General features: G+C 45.8%; 1 protein-coding gene across 1 annotated transcript in view; it reads left to right on the top strand.

The window, feature by feature from the left end:
• Window positions 1-14,702, top strand: part of LOC147672963 (uncharacterized) — a 50,788-nt gene extending 36,086 nt beyond the window's left edge. Inside the window, exons 7-8 of the mRNA XM_086947855.1 lie at window positions 11,859-11,957; window positions 14,529-14,702. Coding sequence (XP_086803981.1) covers window positions 11,859-11,957; window positions 14,529-14,702 — 273 coding nt within the window. The remainder of the gene's footprint in view (window positions 1-11,858; window positions 11,958-14,528) is intronic.
• The last annotated feature ends 6,917 nt before the right edge of the window (window positions 14,703-21,619 follow it).

Below are 21,619 nucleotides of genomic sequence, written 5' to 3'. Positions count from 1 at the left end.
TGTTGAACTTAGGTATTTTACATCAAGGTTGCAATCTTGTACCTCTTACCACTGCTGTGGGTGTTACCCCCCCCCCCCCTCTTGCCCTGGGTGTAGCTACCAACTTCCACAACCTCATCTGTTAGATCATTTAACCCTTAATAACACTCTGTCTCATGTTTTGGACAATACTTCCTTCCATGGCTGTCGAGCAGCGCTCATTAACACGCGCCCTCTTCCTTGCCACAGCCTCCAGATCTGCGAGTTTATCCTCGCCCATGACCTGGATTTACTTTTGCCACTGAAACCTGGGGAGATGCCGGATCAGGACTGGATTTCTGTACTGCCACCCCAGAAGGCTATAGTGTAGCTAGACACGATAGACCTATAGGAAGAGGTGGCGGACTCGCCATTATTTATAAGAACAAATATCGTACCACCTTTGAGCCCATAAACTCCGTCAATTGTGAAGCTGTAATCTTTGCTATCAACCTCAATCAGAAACAAGCCCTTAAAGGAATTTTGTTATATCACCCTCCCGGCCCCCGAAGCCCCTTTCTCTCCACTCTTTTGGACCTCGCCGACCATATTATAAGTTCTGCTGAATACATTATATTGGGAGATTTTAACTTCCATTTGGAAGAGCAAGATAATTATGAAACTAGCCAACTCATTACTGATCTCTCAACCTTGGGACTTTATCAATTGGTCAAGGGAATCACACACCAGGCAGGACATACTCTAGACGGTCTGTTCATTAATAACCCCGATATTTTGGTATTGGATACTTTTCCCATCACGTGGTCAGATCACAGGGCTATTATCTTTGGGATACATACCCGGACTACAAACCCCCTTCCCCCCAGGCCACGAACCAGGATTGGGACTCGTGCCTGGAAGAATGCGGATATCCCTCAGATGCTAGATCTCTTGGCTTCTTCTTGTCCCAAGGGAGGAAGCAATCCTACACTACTAGCTTCCGATTTCCAAGACTGGATTCGGAATGCCGCTGATCAAGTAGCCCCGGAGAAGCTCATGAGACCTAATAGAACGTCTCCGTCGGCGGCCTGGTACACTGAAGATCTCAGACTCTATCGGCAATATTGCAGGAGCCTGGAAAGGCGTTGGAGGAAAGCTTACTGCCCCATAGCCAAGCAAACCTATAAAGATGCCCTTATAATATACAAAAAGGCGATTATCGCTCGAAAAACTGTCTTTTTCTCGGCCCAAATAGAGAATGCCAAAAACTCTGTTAGAGAGCTGTTCTCTGTTGTTACCACTTTGTCCACTCCCGCTACGGGCCCCGGGGTTGAACCCTCACAGACTTTTTGTAATGATCTATCCACCTTCTTTACTACCAAGGTGGCAGACATATACTCATCCTTCGAAGGGGAGACAAGGACTAGACTTAGAGTTTGCACTGAGGAAGAAGTAACCTCTGATCATGATCATGATCGCCTTCCCTGTTTTGCTTCCACTACGCAAGACCATATTAGCAGACTCATTTCCACCATTAAGTCTGGTTCCCCCCTGGACCCCTGTCCTCCATCTGTGATGGTAAACCTTACAGAAGTGATCTCACGGCCACTCATGGAAATCTGCAATACTGCATTCCAGACTGGTCAATATCCTAGGTCATGGAAGAAGGCTGTGATTAAACCACTTCTGAAAAAGCCCTCCTTGGATCCTACAGCTGTGGCCAGCTATAGACCCATTGCGTGTCTCCCCTTTCCTGCCAAAATATGTGAATCTCTGATGAACAAGCAACTCTCAGAGTTCGTCGATACTCACCAACTTCTTGACGAAACGCAGTTTGGTTTCAGGAAAGGGCATGGAACGGAGACCGCATTAATAAAGGCCTCAGACGAGATCAGAGCTATTATGGACCAGGGAGGTGCGGCCGTCCTGATCCTTCTGGATCTGTCTGCAGCCTTGACACGGTCGACCATGTTATTCTGGTCGACCGTGTCACAGCTCTGGGGATAAACAGTACGGCCAGGGATCTTATTTCATCTTTCCTGGAAAACCGTACCCAGACAGTGAGGCTGGGTGATTTCTACTCCCCTATCTCTGCACTCCCTTGTGGAGTCCCACAGGGCTCCTCGCTAAGTCCCACGTTATTTAACATCTACATAGCGGACTTAGCGAGGGTAATAAAGGCCCATGGGGTACGGCTAACATCTTACGCAGACGATACCCAGCTGGTTCTGGCAATCCATAGAGACGGCCCAGCTGTGGCAGCCAACTTCCAAAAAGCCATGCTTGCGTTCAGTACTTGGATGGCCTCTAACTGTCTGAGGCTTAACTCGGACAAAACCGAGATCATGACTTTCGGCAGGCTTTCCCCGGAATGGTCTACTATCTGGTGGCCTGCACAGTTGGGCCCTCCTCCTGTCCCGGTAGTAAAGGCCAGAAATCTGGGAGTTATTTTTGACAGTAAACTATCTTTTGGCCTTCACGTCAACAAGGTTGTGTCATCAGCATTCTTTATTTTAAAAAAGATCAAGAAGTTACTGCCTTATCTCCCTATTTCAGCTGGGAAGACTTTGGTCTCCACGTTAGTATTCTCAAAAATAGACTACGGGAATGCCCTCTTCTTAAACACTCAAAAGCGTGTTCTAACGAAGCTACAGTCTATTCAAAATGCGGCTGCAAGGATTCTGCTTGATATCCCCCGCCGCCAAAGTACCACTCTCGCCATTCGTCACCTCCACTGGCTGAGAGTAGAGAGCCGAATTAAATTTAAGGCCCTCTGTATTGCCTATAAGGCAGTGCATGGCGTCGGACCCAGGTTCCTCCCAGAAGCGTTTCAGCTGTATACCCCCAAGAGGCAACATAGATCTGCTAATACCTGTCTCCTTTCAGTGCCGCGCACGAGAACTGCCACCTGGGGATATAGGCGTTTTCTGGTGGCTACTCCGAAACTTTGGAATCTTCTGCCATTGGCGATTAAAACAGCCCCTAACCTGATGACTTTCCGCAGGCTCTTAAAAACGTGGTTGTTTAACCAGTAACTGATGTTTGACATCCAGTAAATTGATGACTGATCTCTATTAGCTCCTCATGCGCCGAGACACCCCAGGGTATTCGTTTGCGCAATAAAAATTTCGAAATAAATAAATAAATTACTACGACATTCCAGGAGACAATATGCACAACATCACTGGCATTTCTATTTTGAGTACTACATATGTAACCCCTATTTTGTGGTATATGTTACATGTATACATTTGTTATATCATGTTAATAAATAACTTTATTTCGGCATAAGCCATAAAATTATGTATAGCGCTTCTAATCTCCCATGAGGGTATCCAGGCGCTGAGGATCTTGCTGGCATCACTGGCATTTCTATTTTTAGTACTACATATATAACCCCTATATAGGGATATTTTTATACACAGGCATTTGTTATATATTTTCTACATGCCTCTACAGCCTTTTTTCTTTACCACAATGGACCTCCCATTTTCCGGATAGGTACCTCAGTGTTTGTGGTTTGTACAGCTCAGAGAAAAAAGACGTATATTACTTGACCCACAATACTATAGGTAGCAGCCATAGTTGGATCACAATACGTGGCCCATTCATAACCCCCTTTTACCATAAATCCTGACAATGCCCGATCTCACCGGGGGACATACACTGTCACCTGAAAATACTTCCAGATTGTCCATAGCCAATAACACTCCCTTCTTCGCACTCATATTTTTAAAGCAGTCATGAAACTGTTCCACCCACCAGAACTGAAAGCAGCTGACCACCTTGCAAAGTAAGAGGAGACTCCGGATGTGCCAGTATATTTGCATTTTCATCATATGGCTAGCTTAACTATGCTTTTGTTTTCTTTTGCTATGAAGTGTGTACACATTCCATGTGTAGATCTATTTTTATCAAAGGGAACAACCTTACTTCTGTGACATGGACACCAATTCTCATATTTCAGGATAAAAATGAGTTAAGATAGTGAATTTCACAGCATGCTTATCTTTAGAATATTATGCTGGCTATTTGGCATCTTATTGCATTGTTGTTGACCACATCACCATTGAGTGATTTAGTGTTGATGAGAGCAGAGTCGGTCAGGGGTATGTTGGTCAAGCACCCCAATCTCATGAGATGCACCTAAATTTGTAAGGAATTTTTGCCATTATGCCTCAGAATTTCCAGATTGCTGTACTTGGAGAAATCCTCACATAATTTAGGAGAAATCTCACAAATGTAATTAGACAATGGAAATACGGTAATGAATGTTGCTAAGGAATGTGGTAATAAGGTATGTGATGTATAATTAGTGGAATATAAAAATAGCAAAGTAACTGTATTCTTTTTGTTGACATTCTGCAGTCTTGTAAAATTGGGAACAGAAGGCTACACACCTAACTATGACTATTACTGTCTATCTTGAACCAAGTAGGCAGAACAATGTATCTCAAAATACCCCAATAGAAAATATGTTTGGAAAGGAATCAATAGCTTTCTTTTATGACGCTGCCTTCCTAGCTGCGCAGGCATGATAGATTTTCTGCTTAACATATAAAATGTAAAGAGTTAATAAGAAAAACATAAAAGCTAAAAAGTATTGTCTAAAGAGAGGTGGATTAAAGGATCCATTTCACAAATATGACCCAAAGTCAGCTTAATTCCCGTCTGTCTATGTGTTTATTCCATACCTCATCTTGGTTGCCCCTGGCTCTGCCATTGTGTAGACTGATGTGGTGGACTTTACACCTCAGGAAGTTGTATCAGAGAGACATTTCAGTTTATAGTTATCTTTCCACTAACAGTTTTTGTGGTGTCCCTTATGTGAAAGACAGTCATGTAAATGGCGGCAGTCATGGATAGAAAAGCCTCAAAATGTGGGTGTGTTGTGGTAGGAGAATTTTCTCATGACATCAAAGTCATTTGTAAAGTGGGTGCTGGATATGGGACCCTTCTTCTGTATATTCCAAGTTCCTACATTTCACTTTTACCATAACAATATGGCATCCTTGACCAGCCATCACAGAAAATTTCCCCCAATGTATCTCTAGCCAAGTAGGTAGGAAACTCAATTGGGAAAAATCCAGAATTCTGAGGCTACACAATGTACCTTCTTTGGACTCTTTTTTTTTTTTTAAAACCTTTATTTATGAACTGCACATAACACAGCGTCTGCCTACAACCCCTCAGGGCCGGCCGCTATGACACATATTGAAAGAATAAAGAAGGACAGTACACTTTTAAGGCGATCACTGAGCGCACATTATAGCATGGAGCATAAAACCGTACTAAAAGGATATTAAAGGTTTAATTTTATGATTTTGTCGAAGAGAAACAACAACACACAAACACATGGTATCATACTGGCAAGGGTCATAAGAGGGGGGGGGAAGGGAAAAGGAGTAAATATAGAAAGGAACGAATCTGGCGAGGGGGGGCGATCATGAAGGAAGAAAGGATACAGATGATATGGAAAACAGAAAACGGAACGCCAATCATGGGGAGGAGGGGACAGGTACCTCGTAATCAAGTGGAGGGGAACAAATATCGCCACGGTATGAATTCCACTGTGCCCAAACCCTGGACCATTTCCTGGGACGACCCCGTGCCTCATACACCGTCTTTTCTCGAAACATGCACCAGTCCATGTTATCTTTCCAGGCACTGAGCCGTGGTGGTCTGGCGGAGCCCCAGAGCTGAGCTATGTCCCTCTTGGCAACCATGTTGCCCAGAGTGACCCAGAAAGTCTGAGCAGCAGTACAATCCGTAGGCTCCCACACATTGAGCAAGCAACGCCGTGCCTCAGGAAGGAGGGGGACTCCAGTGACACGTCCCATCACAGCGTGCACCCTGGACCAGAAGGCCGAGACAATCGGGCATTCCCATAGAACATGGAGAAAAGTACCATCCATACCACACCCACGCCTACACCGTCCATCCGTCACAAGCCCCATTCGCACCAGTCACATACCAGTTACATACACACGGTGGAGGATCTTTAGCTGGACAAAACGAAGCCGAGCCGGAATAGCCACCTCCTTAGGGGAAGAAACAGCCGACTGCCAGTCCTCATCGTCTAGTTCAAGCCCGTCCGCTGTCCAGGAAGCACGAAGTTTCCCCAGCTGGTCAGCCCTGTTGTTAATGAGCTTCTTATATATTAAGGAAATCGTACTATCAGGGACGTGGCCGTCTAGGATACGATCCTCCAGCGGAGAGGATTGTGGAATATCCGTCCCGGGGGGAAAGGCGGAGGACAAGGCGTGTCGAACCTGCATATACCGAAAATACTCCCTATCATCAAGCTGGTATTCCAGTTTCAGGGCTTCAAAGGACTTCACAGTGCCCCTGGCCCAAAGATCCTCCACCTTACTGATCCCAATCATGTCCCACCTGTCAAACCCTTTCGTCTGCCAAAGGTTGCCCAATCGATCAGAGTCATACGATGGGGTCATACGCGTCAGCTTGCCACTCCAGCCCGTAGCCACAGTTGCATCCCTCCAGGCCCGCACCGCACACTTCGTAGGACCCGTAAGGAGACGGATTGGCGACTTCGAGTACAAAGCCCTATTAAAGTTGCCACCGGGCAGTAAAAATTTGTCCAGGGCAAAGGCAGGAGCGGGTTCCGATGAGTACGTTACGTGATTAATGGCGCTCAGGTGCGAGGCCCAGTAGTAACGTCTGATATCTGGCAAAGCAATACCGCCGTCGTACCAGGGAAGGGTGAGTTTAGACAGTGCAATACGGGCACGACCGTCCCAGATCAACTGCCGCTGTAAACCTTCGATCTCGCAAAAGTAGCGAGCAGGGACCGGGTCGAAGAAATTCTGCAACGCATAGAGAAACCGGGGGAGCGACATCATTTTAAAAAGCGCCGCTCGGCCCAACGGAGACAAGGGCAATTCACGCCATCGCCTCACATCTTGTTTGAGACGGCGGAGCGGAGCATACAGATTACGTTCATAACGCACCGCAGAAACCGTAGAGACATAAATCCCCAAATACTTAAAACCGTCATCCGCCACCAAAATTGGAAACCTACGAGGCAATGGCGGCAGAACCCCGGCTATGACATAAACACAGGATTTGGTCCAGTTGATGACCAATCCGGAGTTCTTACCGAAGGATGTAAGAACGTCGAAGAGCACGTTCAAGGACTTTTGAGGGGAAGTGAAGTAAAGAAGGATGTCGTCGGCATACAGTGAGACGCGATCCTCTAGATCTGGCGCCCACCGGATCCCTTTAATCGAGGGTTCCCACCGGAGCCACGCCGCAAGGGGTTCAAGTGCCAACGCAAATAGAGGCGGGGAAAGCGGACATCCCTGACGGGTGCCGCGGCCCAACGGAAAGGGTTCAGAACTTCTGCCATTTACAACGACCTGAGCCAGCGGTTGTTCATAAAGAAGCCTGACCCACGCAATAAAGTTAGGGCCAAAGCCAAACTTGGAGAGGGCCGCCCAAAGATAAGGCCATTCAATGGTGTCAAAAGCCATCATAGCGTCTAGGGAGGCCACCACCACAGGCTCCGTGAGAGTTGCAGCTCTCGTGAGAACACCATGAAGCCTACGCAGATTAAGGGCCGTGTTCCTATGCGGTATGAAGCCGGATTGATCCGGATGGATCAGGTCACAAATCACCGTCAACAACCGATTGGCCAGAACCTTGGCCAGGATTTTAGGTTCTGCATTTAGCAGGGAAATGGGGCGGTAGGAGGTACAGCGATCACGAGGCTTGCCATCCTTATAAATGACCACTATAGTAGCTAGGCGCTGTTCAAGCGGAAGGACTCCTGCCTCGAACGCGTCTAGAAACATGTTGCGGAGATGAGTGGCCATCTTGTCCGGACAAAGTTTGTAAAGCTCGATGGGCAAACCATTGGGCCCCATCGCCTTGCCCGATCGCAGAGATCTGATAGCAAGGGCAATCTCATCCACCGTAAAGGGAGCCTCCAGAGCCAGGCCCTCCTCCTCCGAGACACAAGGAAGAGCTATATCACGCAACAGCAAGCGGGAATCAGCCTCATCACGATCACTTACCGGGGTATAAACCTTCCGGAAATGATCAACAAAACAGTCAACAATCTCACCGGGGTCAGACACACTTTCACCAGACTCGCGAACAATAACGGGCACAACGCGATTCGCTCTTTCAGCCTTATCCAGCCACGCCAGGAGTTTGCTAGCTTTGTCACCCACATCATACAGCCGGCCCAATTGATTCGCTCACATCAACTTAGCAGCATCGGTAACACAAGCCCTATAATCCGCCTGTTTCAGCTCAAAAGTGTGTAATAGCGCAGGCGTGTCATCCCCACCCAGCTCACTTTCAAGCGCTGTAATTTCAGTCTCGAGGGCCAGAACGGCCTCCCTCTTAGCCCTCCGTTCAGCAGCAATAAGAGACAGTGCAGATCCCCGAATGACTGTTTTAAAGTCCTCCCAGAGAACCGTAGGGGAGGTCACTGAACCCACATTGTCATCAAAGTAACAGTCAACAGCCTTCACCAAGTCTGAGCGGAGCCGGGGGTTCCGAAAGTGCCAGGGGGGAACAGGGGGAACTCCGTTACCAAAAAGACCACCCACAGATATCTTAATCAGCAAGGGGGAATGGTCCGAGATACCCCGGGGGAGATGACGAACCTCCCGTACCAAAGATAGGGTAGAGGCCAGCATAAAGAAGTAGTCTATCCGAGAGAGGCTGCCATGCGCACCAGAGTGGAAGGTGTACTGCGTCTGGGTAGGGTGCAGCGAACGCCAAACATCCACCAGACCAAAAGTTTCAGTCATATCATTGAGCCACATCTGGGACTGCTGCAGAACTCTAGGGGGCAGTCGATCACATTCGCCAGACATCACGGAGTTAAAGTCTCCGCCCATGATCAGCAGACCATCAGGGAGACCAAGAAGAGTCTTGCCAAGATCGGCGTACGTGGTGGCCTGCAGCCCCGGGGGAATATACACAACCACTAACACAATTGGCTTTCCCTCCCATCTCCCGGAGACAGCAGCATATCGGCCCGATCATCTAGGACAATATCATCAATCTCAAGGGCCAGGGAGGATTTAACCATTATACCCACACCCCGGGACCCGGAGGTGAAACCAGCGTGGGCGGCCAATCTGTAGCCCCGACGGTCAAGAGCTTTACAGGCATTACCGATCAAGTGGGTTTCTTGGAGGAACACGACATCAGGGACATGGCGCCTTATAAATTGTAACACAATACCGCGTTTAATCCTGTCACCCAGACCGTTGACGTTCCAAGAAAGAACCTGCATCTCACCCCCCCCCATCCCAGGAAGAACGACCCAACCCAACCCCCTCCCATAACCACAGATCCAGAATACTCGCAATCAGTAATATACCATGAATAAAGAGAAATAACAGAAAACATAGAACACAACCAAATCCCCACAAACCACCCCCCAACCAAGAACCCGTTACAACGCCCCCCACCCTGCACCCCTGCTGACTAGAAAGCCACCCCAAACTGCAGTGTGCCTGTCGCCCCATCTGATCTACACAAAGAACCCCCCGAGGAGGAAGGGAGAAACCACCCGTACCCGCAACACCACGGGCACAATCATAAAGCATACAATATAGGTTACTCTATAAAGTTCATAGTCTCAAGTCGTACCACTGGGGGCCCACGTTAAACCTGGGCCGTCGCACCACCTTCCGCGCCGCCAGGGCCTCCACTCTCGGTGTAATCTTTCGGCAACGAGTCCAACCAGTCACTAGCACGATCAGGCTGATCGAAGAAATAGGCTCGTTCTCTGAACTCAATCCGCAAGCGAGCAGGAAACAACATTGCGTACTTCAGTCCCAAATCCCTCAGACGACGCTTCACTCCAAGGAAACCAGAACGTTGTCGTTGCACTTGGGGAGTGAAATCAGGATAGATCGAGACAGAGTTATTATCGTACTTTAACGGGCCGTGTTTATGAGCGGCCTGCAGGATAGCGTCTCTGTCCCGAAAGTGAAACAGTCTAGCGATGATAGGCCTCGGAGGGCCCCCTGGCTTCACCTGACCACCTGGGAAGCGATAGGCACGCTCAACCGCAAAAAACTTGCTGAGACCCGCGGGAGCGAGTTTAGCGACAATGAGTTCCTCGACCAGTAAATAGATCGAGGCGGCACCATTGTCTTCCGGCACTCCGACCAAGCGTATGTTGTTCCGCCTGGCCCTATTATCGTAGTCTTCCATGCGTTTGAGCAAAAGGTCGTGTGAGGAACGCAAATTCCCTATCTCGGATTGTGCCTCCGCCATGTCCGTCACCAAACTCGATGCCTTTAAGTACAATGCCTTGACCCTCTCGTTCGTCTTGGCCAAATCGGCTCGAATAAGAGTAACATCCACCGCCACCGTGTCTATCTTGGACACGATGGCCTCGTATTGTTGACTCATATCGGCCTTGAGGCTTGAAATGGCGGCCAACAGGTCCTGAAGGGACACCTCTGAGGAAGACGACATGTCAGTCTTCGGGTCCTCCAAGCCACGACTGGCAGCGCCGGGGGAACCTCTCGGTTGGGTATAGCGCTCGATCATGTTGGACTGGATCGACCCCCCGCGAGTAGTGGTCTTCCTGCGTTTCTCCGCCTCAGGTTTCGTCGCCATGTTGTATTCAGCACCAGCCAGGGACACCCGGGTGCAGCGGGGTGGTGACGAGTCTCGAACCCCAAAAGTCTAGTTTCACGAGAGAATGCCACGGGCCACCTTGCCGGCACCAAGAAAGAAAGCGCTCACAGTGAGAGCAGCAGACCAGGATACAGTAGCAGGTCCCAAGGAGTCAGAGACGAGAGGGCTGGAAACCGAAAGTGAAAGTGGCACACCACCGGTGGGGCAGATGCCAGGCAGACGTTGTTGTTTCATTACAGCTCGGCCATACTAGGCAGCAGAGACCCCGGTCGCATCGGGGGTTAGGCCAGAAAGTTGGAGACGATGTAGAAATGGTCCCCGAGGTCCGATCTCGACCAAAAAAGGATTGACGGTATCAGTGTGAGTAGCACTTCAAAAGCCCGTCGAAGTGACCAGGATATCTGCAGGATAGATCAAGAAGGGCGGCGCGGGTCTCAGGAGCTCTCTGCTCACGCGACCATCTTGGATGCCCGCGTAGCTCCTCCCCCCCTTCTTTGGACTCTTAATGTAAGTGTAACAAGGATACAATATCCAGCAAAAGGATACCAACTGCAGCTGGCCAACATGTAAAGGAATATGAGTTTCCTAAGGGACCATAGTGTCTGCATTGTTTCCTATATAGTAGCCAAAGAATTGCTCTAATATGCATTTGCCATTACACGTGTCAACATTCTAGGTAAAGATCTATATGTAACCATAAAGAAAAGATTTATTCCAACAACTGTGCACCTCATTGTTGATACTGCCGGCTTGAAATTAATAGATACAGTTCCACTTCTTTAGAGTCCAGGGCCCCAAATTACAATGGGTAAACGTAGGCTTTAGTCTCAGTTTACTACATTTGGGTATTACAGATCGGTAAAGTTAAGTAGTAACTTTATGAGGGTGGAGTATGGTAAAGTTACTTTTGTGTATAACATTCAATAACTGGGTTGGACTTAGTAGAGAGGCAGCATGATTGTAGGAGTTCATCCTGTCGTGCCATAGCTTTTTTTCAGATTGATGTGGTTCACAAAAGTTTCTTATCCCTACAGAAAACTCTCTTAGATGTCATGAGATTAGGAAAGGCCTTGCAGACATCTTGGCAACATGTGTAGGCAAATGATGCTTGATATATGGGTATATGAGATAAAACATGAAGACAGCAAGCAGGTGTATTTTGTTTCTTGATATTTTTCAGAACACTAACGATGGAAACACTTTAGCAGGAAACCTAAAAGCTAGAAACACAATCGTTAACAGAAATTTCTCTCTACTTTTACCAGATTCGGAAGAATTTTGAACCTCATAGTGACACAGTAGGCAACAAGCTGGAAACAGGACCCACAACATCAACTGAAGAAACTGATTTTCAAGATATCCAGGTGAGCATTGTCCATTTCTAGCACTGGGTGAAAAATGATGAACTTTATTAAGGAAAACATAACTATTGTAAAAATTAGTATGAAATGCAGACCCAAATCTTCTTTAATTAATTTCAGTTTGCAATCCAATGATTGAGATCTTAATTTATAGGAGTGTCTTACCATGACTTCCTGCAAATTATGGTTTATCACTTCTCAGAATATTATAAACAGAATAATGGAATAATGATTTTTGATTGATTAATGCAGAGGCTGAAGTTTTCAGCGTGCAACGTTAGCCGAATTAGGGCATCTGTGCATTATATTGCAGAGCACGTGCCTTTTCTCTCATGTAAAATGTATTTTCCTATGGCATTGAGCGTGTCTTCTTTAAATTATTCTTTCTTCAGTTACCACAATAAGCACTGGTTTACATCTCATCTTTACTTATAAATGCTGCCCTATCGTTTCTACTTTTGATCTTCTTTTTTTCAAAATAGAGGATGGAAAAGAAGAATCATAAAGTATAGTCTTTTCCAGAAAATGCATTGTAGTTCATCCTCACTCTTTGGGAGCTTATACATGGAGAGTGAGATGATATGGCTTTTTTGTTCAAACTTATGCAAAGTTGGGAAATGAAGAATGAATAAGTGTGATACACAGCAACAACTTAAACACTAATTACACGTGTTCTAACATTTAAAAACTCATTATGATTGTCTTTTTGTTCTTAGAATAATTTACATTATCACCTCCTGGGATGAAACACTCCGAGAAGCTACCCCAAGGTATTTGAAGCTTAAATCCTGCTTCAGAAATATGAGGAAAAAATGTCCTCAGATATACACATGATTCAAGAGATAATGATAAGCCTGTCCCCTTTAAAATTAATTTCTTCTCTAGTGGACAGGATCCACTTTCTCCGACCTTGGCAGCTGTGATAAAACATTTGAACTTTAAGTACATTATGAAATATAATTGATGTAATAATAAATTGACAAATTGTTAACTTATGCAAAATTATTTTTTCTGCTGTTGTTCTTATTTACTTAATTTCATCTGCATCTAGTTTTTTTTATCCTCATCTTACCAATAAACATCTGCAATTCTCAAAGATAAGCCGTACATTCGAACCTAGGTGCCCAACGGCCGCTGCATATGCTTAGGCCACACGGGCCCACCCCCTTCGTTGGAGGCATGGTGTAATCATAGGACCAGGTTATTCCGGGACAAAACTATACCAAACGCAGCTCCTTGCCCCACGATATTATGGTCTGCCAGATGTTCTCCCTGATCTCAGTTTCTCCCTCCTGGTCTGTTTGTGCCATAGCTAATGCAGTTTTTAACCAATCATCACACGATGGGAGCAGCAGGCCTTTCCACATCTTACAGACTTCTCTTTGAGCTATTAATATCAAATATAACAAAAGGCCTCTATGTACCTGCTGGAAAATCTTCACTAGGATTCCATCGTCCCCAAATATTACCAATGAGGGATTAACCTTAATTTCTAGTTTAGTTTAAAAATACCACTTAAAACATCCTCCACCTTCCTCCAGAAAGGTCTAAGAAAAACACAGTCATAAAAGACGTGGATGTTGTCAGCCTTGAGAAAGTTACACCTCGGACATTTGGGAGCGGATAGTGGTGCAAACTTAGCAATCTTTGCCGGGGTGTAATAAAGCCTATTGATGGCAAAGAAATGATTCTTTTTTAGTCTAGCCGGTTTTACAATTTATACAAGAGCTTCAGGGATGGTTCATACAATTTTTCAGACACATGCTCAAGAGCCGACTGGTTCCACACTGCATCTGATTTTGAAATGTTGAAATGTTCTGAGTAATAATGCATTCCAAGAACTTTAGAGATGTTATCGCTGGAAACATGGAGCCTTCTTTAGAGTTTGGAGAGATCTGAAAATACCCAATTTCAGGAGGTAACTCTAAATACGGAGTAAAATATCCCAGCTGATTTTTCTCTACAAACGCATTGCCATGGTAGAGTTCGTTCAGCCACAGAATTCTACTCCACATTTAGCACTTCCAGGAGTAAAAAGGAACACTTTCAATTCCCTCTAAACTCGTAACTTAACAACATCATCAGCACAAAACTCCCTTAACTGCAAAAGACTTATGGAGATGAAAGAGATATCTAGATATTAAAAGGAGGGATGTCATTCTACCAGCACAACTCAAACATGAAGGCCATTGGAAATGTTCCATGCTATTTCTGTTTTTGATTACATCTGACCTGTAGTATGGTCAGACAGACTATTGGGCCACTGCCATCTCTTCCAATGTGATGTGGTGATTGATAGCAGAGCAGCTTGATTCTAGTCCAGACACACTGCCCCTTTCTCAAGTCTGACTAGGGGGTGATTCTGTACCTGCTCACCCAAGTAAAGGTTGACCCAGTTCCCTTAACTGGGATCCTTTGCTGTCTTCATATCTGGGACATGGATGTAGGATATGAGTTCTGCATATTTACTGTTGCTGTTTTGACTTATGAATGTTAAGACTTAGAGGCAAAATCTGTGGCTGACTAAAGACTGGTACATCTCTCGCCTTAAGAAATATTTCACTCCACAATCAGGTTCAATTAGAGGTCACAAGAAGTCGATTTTCACCAGGTATGGAAGGAGATGTCTTAAATATGGTGTCACCTGACCCAGCTGACATTATAACTTCTCACAGATTGTCAGTGCCAGGCCTCAGTGAAAGGACAAGAAGTGCTAAAGGAAATGTAGAAATGGTGACACCTGTTTGAATATTGTTCGACCATGAATGGGCCAAAATGCTAAATCCTTTCCCAGAAACATGAAGCATTGTTGATAGCGATGTCAACCATGAAATACTACACTATCAAAATGTTAAAAAACATGAATAATTTCAAAACAAATAATCAAAGTAGCCTGTTTAAGATCTCAGAAGACAAAAAGTATATTGACAGCGCCCATGAACAAAAGCAACACATTTAACGTCACTGAACTGCAGAGTCATTAACAGCAGGAGAGCAGTAAACCATGCTGAAAATACTTTCAACAATCCAGACATCATCCTCAGCATAGAAGCATGAGAATCATACCTTGTGCTCCAAACTCACACACTCAAACAAACCAAAATACCCAAAGGCATAGAATGGAGGTGTAGCCATATTTCAGAGAAACATTTAATCGATTGGTCAACTCTCATGAATGCAACTCAAAGGCTGCAAGACTGTTAGGTCAGAATCACACTGTCCCATTACTGTAAAATCAAAGGTTCCCTCTTCTTCCACCCCCAAGGTCCATCAAATTGTTTCATGGATCATTTATTCACCATAATAAAGGCATGTTCCCATCTTCAGGCCTAATGTCACAGCAGGAAAAATCTCAATACTTGGTGGAACAGACTGACAGCCAAATTAAACCAAATCAAGAATAGTGAGGAAAGTTTTGCCTACTCCCGAAAGGCCTGTGAAGATACAATTACAATGCATTTGTATTTGTAATTGCATTTATATCGTGCTTACTGCCCCTGACGCGGCGTTACATCGCTTTTTCAGGTGAGTAGCCCGTTACTCCAGAACCCAAAAAGTATTAGTGGTGAATTAGTATAGGGAAATATGAAATGAATTTGAGCGGTGGCCATGATAGTCGGTTATTTGGATTGAAAAGTATAGTGGAGGAATAGCAGAAGGAAGGGTTTGCATTTATATAGCAATTGCTAACCCTGATGAGGTGTTGAAGCGCTTTTTGGTGGGTAGCACACTACTCCAGAACCCTAACAGGATTAGTAGGGAATTAGTATCGGGGAATATGAAATTAATGTGAGCAGTGGACATGTGCGTTTGTTATTTGTATTAAAAAAGGATAGTGGAGTGATAGACAAGGGAAGGGCTTGCAATTATATAGCGCTTGCTATGCCCAGATAAAGTGTTGAAACACTTTTTGGCAGGTAGCACGCCACTCCGGAACCCAAACATGATTAGTGGGGAATTAGTATAGGGAAATATGAAATTAATTTGAGCAGTGGACATGTTAGCCTGTTATTTGGATTGAAAAGGAATAATGGAGAGATAGAAGAGGGGAGGGTTTAGAAAGTTGTTTTTTGGGGGGAATTCATAGCAGTAGGAGGTGGTTTTGGATGAGTAAGGTGGAGAGGGAAGGGTCAGAGGGAAGGGTTTAGAAAGGCTTTTTTGGGAGATCTGAATAGTACAAAAAGTAAGAGATGATGTAAGGAGTGTAGAGGAGAGAAGAGTCTAGAAAGGGATATCTTGGGGATCATAGTAGTGGAATGGGGTTTGGTATGAGTGAGATAGTGGAGGTAGAGGATATATTGACAGAGGTATATGGTGACAAATAGGTTATTCTCCCATGGAAACAGAGTAAAGCAAAAGGAAAACAGGAAGATTTTCATGAACAAGCAAGCAGGCCTTTTCCAATTTAGACTGATATAAGCAAGAATGTAAGTATTCAAATATGTATTTCCATTATGAATTATGATACTTAGACACGATTTGCCGTGTTAATGGGTGTTTAAAAAAAGTTAATCCATTGTAAACGGCATGTGTAACTATAACGTACTACTGCATTTCGAAAGTACCAACATGTAAGCTTATCTCAAAGTCTTAAAAATAAATTGCATTTTAGGTACATTACATTTGTGCATACATATAGATTATTATGTGCAAAACCATTACTTCTTCTCTGTTGATGCACACTTTAACATGAGCAAATATAGTAATATGCAACTCTTCAATTTTCGTTCATAATGTCATCTAATTTGCACTTAGTTTTAATTCTTCACCTATATCATTATCTACAGAAAACTATTCAAAAATAGCTCCACACATGAGTCATCACTTTTACATTTCTAATTCACTCTGTAAGAATACCATGGAATATTAGTAATTACATACGTATGTTATTCAAACGAGCAATTTTATGTGTACTCTACTCGTTTTCTGCATGCTTTTACAATGCAGTAACTGCGCTTCTTTATAAACTATGTCTCAAAACACTTCAATGTAAATGAGCATCAATTGTGCACGTCTGTCATTTTCATTCATGATGTGTTAGGATTTTACTTTTATGCCAAGTAAAGATTAAGCAGTTTCTCTGCTTCATCACAGACAAAGGCTTCTCAGAGAGGTAGTGCTGAAGGCAAGTTATCAGACCCAATAGCATTCTGTTAGATCTGGGGGTTTCTACTTGGCAATGGTGTTCACCTTTGTCCAAATAGGGACCCTTACTTCTAAATCAGGATAAGGGGATTACACTCCTTAATAACCCCTGCCCACCCAATTGATAGATTTGCACGAGCAGGCAGGCGTATCTCAGAGGCAGTGTGTTAAGCATTTGTGAATATACACAGTAATACAGTGAAAACACCACAGATGGACACAACTCAGGTTTTTAAAAAATAAGTATTCTTTATATAGACTTAACACACGACCATAAACAACAAAAATCCACAACACTACACTTAAGATTGCTTTTAAGATGATCAAAGTTACTTAGTTCAAGTTGATGACAAATGCGACAAAGTTCTCAACAAAGTACCTGGATGCGTAACGCAAAGTAAACAAAAGGCTCGCAAAAGGGGAGATGTGTCGGTTCCGTGATCCGGGGGAAATGATGCGTCGTGCCTCAATGCTTGCGTAGAGTAGGAGATGCGTCTTAATCCTTACCGGTGTGGAGGTGATGCGTAGATTCTCGGCCTACGGGGTCGTTGCAGTGGCAAAATGGCACCTTGAAGCGATGCGATGATCCGGTTGCAATGCGAGAAGATGGCTCCCTTGATGCGACCATGTGATTACGATGCGTAGACGCCCTGGCAGCCTTGCGACGACTCTGCAGTTTGGAGCCCCGACAGGCCCAGCGACACGCTTCTCCGGTGATGCGATGGCGACTCTCACAATGGCGTCACGCTTCTCCGGAGATGCTAAAGCAGGCAGCTTCGATGAACACACACTTCCAGGAAGATGCGGCGAAGGCTCGCTTTTCCGGCGATGCAACGATTTCAGCTGCGGCGGCTACACGCTTCCTCTTGATGCGTCGCGCTTCCAGCTCCCAGCGACACGCAAATGTCTGTAGATAGAATTCCCAGCAAGGAAATTCACAGGGGGAGTTGGAGATTAAGTCTTTTGTCCCTGAAACTTTAGCAGGAGGCAAGCACAGTTCAAGCCCTTGGAGAATATTCTGTAGATGATGAAAGTCCTTAAAAAGTTCCTTCTCCTTTCCTTGGCAATGAAGCAACCACTGCAGACCAACCCAGCAAACAGCACACTGACAGAGGGGCAGTAACACTCCTGCAGATTCCTTGGTGTTTCTCCTTGGCAAAATGTTTTTTGTTCCAGAAGTGATCTAATTTCTTGGGATCAGGGTCCCAATATTTATACCCCAAAATCCTTTGATCTCTGAAGGCAGAGAGGCCTCTGCATAGTCCAAACCAGTTCCCGAGCACGTTGTTTACATGACTCTCTTCTTCCTTTCATTGTGCAGGCAGAGACATCAGCCACCCCACAGGAGGCGGAGCCAACACAGGGAAGGGAAGATACAGCTCTGGAGCACTTTGTTGACATGATTCCTTCTCTCCTTTCACAGTGCAGGGCAGAGACATCAGACAAGCCACAGGAGGTGGAGCCAGCATTGTAGAGGGAAGGCCCAGCCTTATTCAGGTTCCAGGTGCAACTCCTCCCTTCCATCTAGATGCAGATCTCTCTATTCACCACTAGGCTGCCCCAGCCTATCTCCTGGAATCCCCCAGCCCTATCACTCACAAACCCAGACAAGGAATACACAATCTAGCAGAGGCAGGCCTGGACAGTTAGGCAAGAAAATACCTTATTTCTAAAAGTGGTATTTTCAAACACAGAATATTAAAACCAACTTTACTAAAAGATGTATTTTATTATTCCGAGTTCAGGCATACTAATTTCGAATGTCTACCATGTTCCCTGAGTCAGTTAGGATTATAAGAATGTAATAATCTAACTGCCCATTCTAGCCTATGGAGAACAGGTAGCCTTCAATAGTGAAAAACGAAAATGGCTGTAATTCACTACTAGGACATTCTACATACATCAGAGCATGTCCTACCTTATACTTACAATGCACCCTGCCCTTGGGCCTACCCTAGGGGAGTCTATTATGAAGCAAAGGGAAGGTTTAGGGACTGGGTGCACTTGCCAAGTCGACATGGCAGGGCTAGACTGCACATAGGCCTTACAATGACAGGCCTGAGACACACTTTACAAGATGCTTCTGTTGGTGCCACAACCAGTGCTGCAAATCCACCAGCAGTATTTGATTTACAAGCCCTGGGCACACATGGTGCACTGTACTAGGGGCTGACAGGTAAAGCAAATAACCCAATCATGGAATCACCAATCAGTACATTAATTTAACATAGGTTGCACTTGCACTGTGGCACTGATTAGCAGTGGCACATTGTCCAAAGCATATAACCAGCAAAAACATATCAAAACAGAGGAGGCAATCCGTCAAAAATGGAAGGGAGACTCACGCCAATGATGCCAGGTCTAACACATGTCCCCTCCAGCTGAAATGTGGGGAGAAATACCCTTCCCCTTGGGAGTTCTCTTCACTGAGGCGGAAAAATCTGGACCGACCATCAGCGTTGGCGTGTTCTGTACTAGGGCGGTGTTCCACAGTAAAGATCATACCCTGTAGGGAAATGGACCACCTAAACAATTTGGGTTCTCACCCCTCATCTGCATCAACCATCTGAAGGGCCTGTGGTCAGTCTAAACCAAGAAGGGAGTCCCAAACAAGTATGGTCTCAACTTCTTTAGTGCCCAGACCACAGCGAATGCCTCGCGCTCAATTGTACTCCACCTCTGTTCCTGTGGAAGTAATCTCCTACTGATGAAGGCTACAGGTTGGTCTTGGCCCTCTTCATTAATCTGTGATAGAACAGCCCACACCACCATGCTCTGAAGCGTCTGTCTGTACGATGAATTCTTTTGAGAAGTTGGGCGCCTGAAGCACGGGTGCTGTGCATATAGCAGTCTTCAGGGCGTCAAAAGCCTTCTGAAAGGTGTGAGTCCAGTTCACTTTCTTGGGCTGCTTCCTGGAAGTCAGCTCAGTCAAGGGTGCAACAATGTTGCCATACCCCTTGGCAAACCTCCTGTAGGTGCTGTGAGTCCTAAAAAGGCTCTCACCTGTGTCTTAGTCTTTGGGGGTTCCCATGCCAAGATGGTATCAATCTTGGGTTGTAGAGGTGCCACCTCGCCGCTTCCTACCTTGTGACCCAAGTACACCACGGAACCCTGCCCAATCTGGCACTTACTAGCCTTGATCGTCAGGACTGCCTTGTGCAGTGCCATCAACACTTCCCAGAGGTGGTGCAGGTGTTCTTCCCAGCTGGCGCTGAACACTGCAAAGTCATCCAGGTAGGCGGCAATTAAATCCTCCAGTCCAGCCAACACCTGGTTGACCAACCTCTGAAAGGTGGCAGGGGCATTCTTCATCCCAGAGGGCATAACCCGCAATTGGGAGTGCCCATCTGGTGTGTAGAATGCTGACCTCTCCTTTGCCCCATCAGTCAAGGTGATCTGCCAGTCCCCAGACGTCAAATCAAACGTGCTGAGGTACCGTGCAGCCCCTAACTGATCAATGAGCTTATCAGCTCTGGGGATGGGGTGTGCATCAGTCCTAGTGACTGAATTGACCCCTCTGTAGTGCACACAGAACTGGAGATCAGGTGTGGCACCCGGCGTGGCAGCCTTTGGGACCAAGACTACTGGGCTGGCCCAAGGACTGTTAGAGGACTCAATGGCCCCTAAAGCAAACATCTTGGAGATTTCCTCCTTAATGTAAGCCCTAACTGTGTCAGTTACTTAGTAAGCCTTGTGCTTCACAGGAGGACTGTCTCCAGTATCTACATCATGGCGCACCACTCTGTGACACCAGGAACCAAGAAAAATAGATCATAGAATTGCCCCAATGGTTGGCGACAATCTTGCTGCTGATCAGGGGTCAGTGTGGCAGAGAGGCTGACACCATCCACTGACCCATCTTGCTCTGTTGCAGACAGGAGTTCAGGAAGAGGCTCTGTCTCCTCCTCCACTCCATTATCTGTCGCTAGGGGCATGCCCACTTCGGACCTTTCTAAGTGGGGCTTTAGGTGGTTCACATTCATGACCCGCAAGGGGTTCCTGGGAGACTGCAAGTTCACAAATAAGTGACATCACTCTTGCGCTCCACCACCTCATATGGACCGGTCTACCTGTCCTGGAGCGCACAAGGCTTCACAGGGGCCATGACCCAAACTTTCTGTTCAGGCTGAAGCTCAATCAGAGTGACATTCTGATCGTACCACCACTTCATTTCCTCCTGGCTGGCTTCCAGATTCGCCTGACGGAAATCTCTGAATCGCCGAGTCTGGTTCCCGAAGGCCAGCATGTAACTATATACTTCCTGGGGAGGTTTCCTGGGAGATTGCTCCCAGCCTTCCTTGACCAGACTCAAAGGTCCTCTTACTGGGTGACCATACAAAAGCTCAAAGGGGCTGAACCCTAGGGACTTTTGTGGCATCTCACAGTAGGCAAACAGAAGGCATGGCAAGAGGATGTCCCACTTACGCCTCATTGGTTCCTCAAGACCCATGATCATGCCTTTAAGGGTCCAGTTGAATATTTCAACCAGCCCATTTCCTTGTGGGTGGTAAGGAGTGGTG

The sequence above is a fragment of the Lissotriton vulgaris genome, assembly GCF_964263255.1.
Source record: "Lissotriton vulgaris chromosome 8 unlocalized genomic scaffold, aLisVul1.2 SUPER_8_unloc_1, whole genome shotgun sequence".
NCBI lineage: Eukaryota > Metazoa > Chordata > Amphibia > Caudata > Salamandridae > Lissotriton > Lissotriton vulgaris.
Note: the sequence above shows the minus strand (reverse complement) of the source record. Positions and strands in the feature narration are given on the sequence as shown.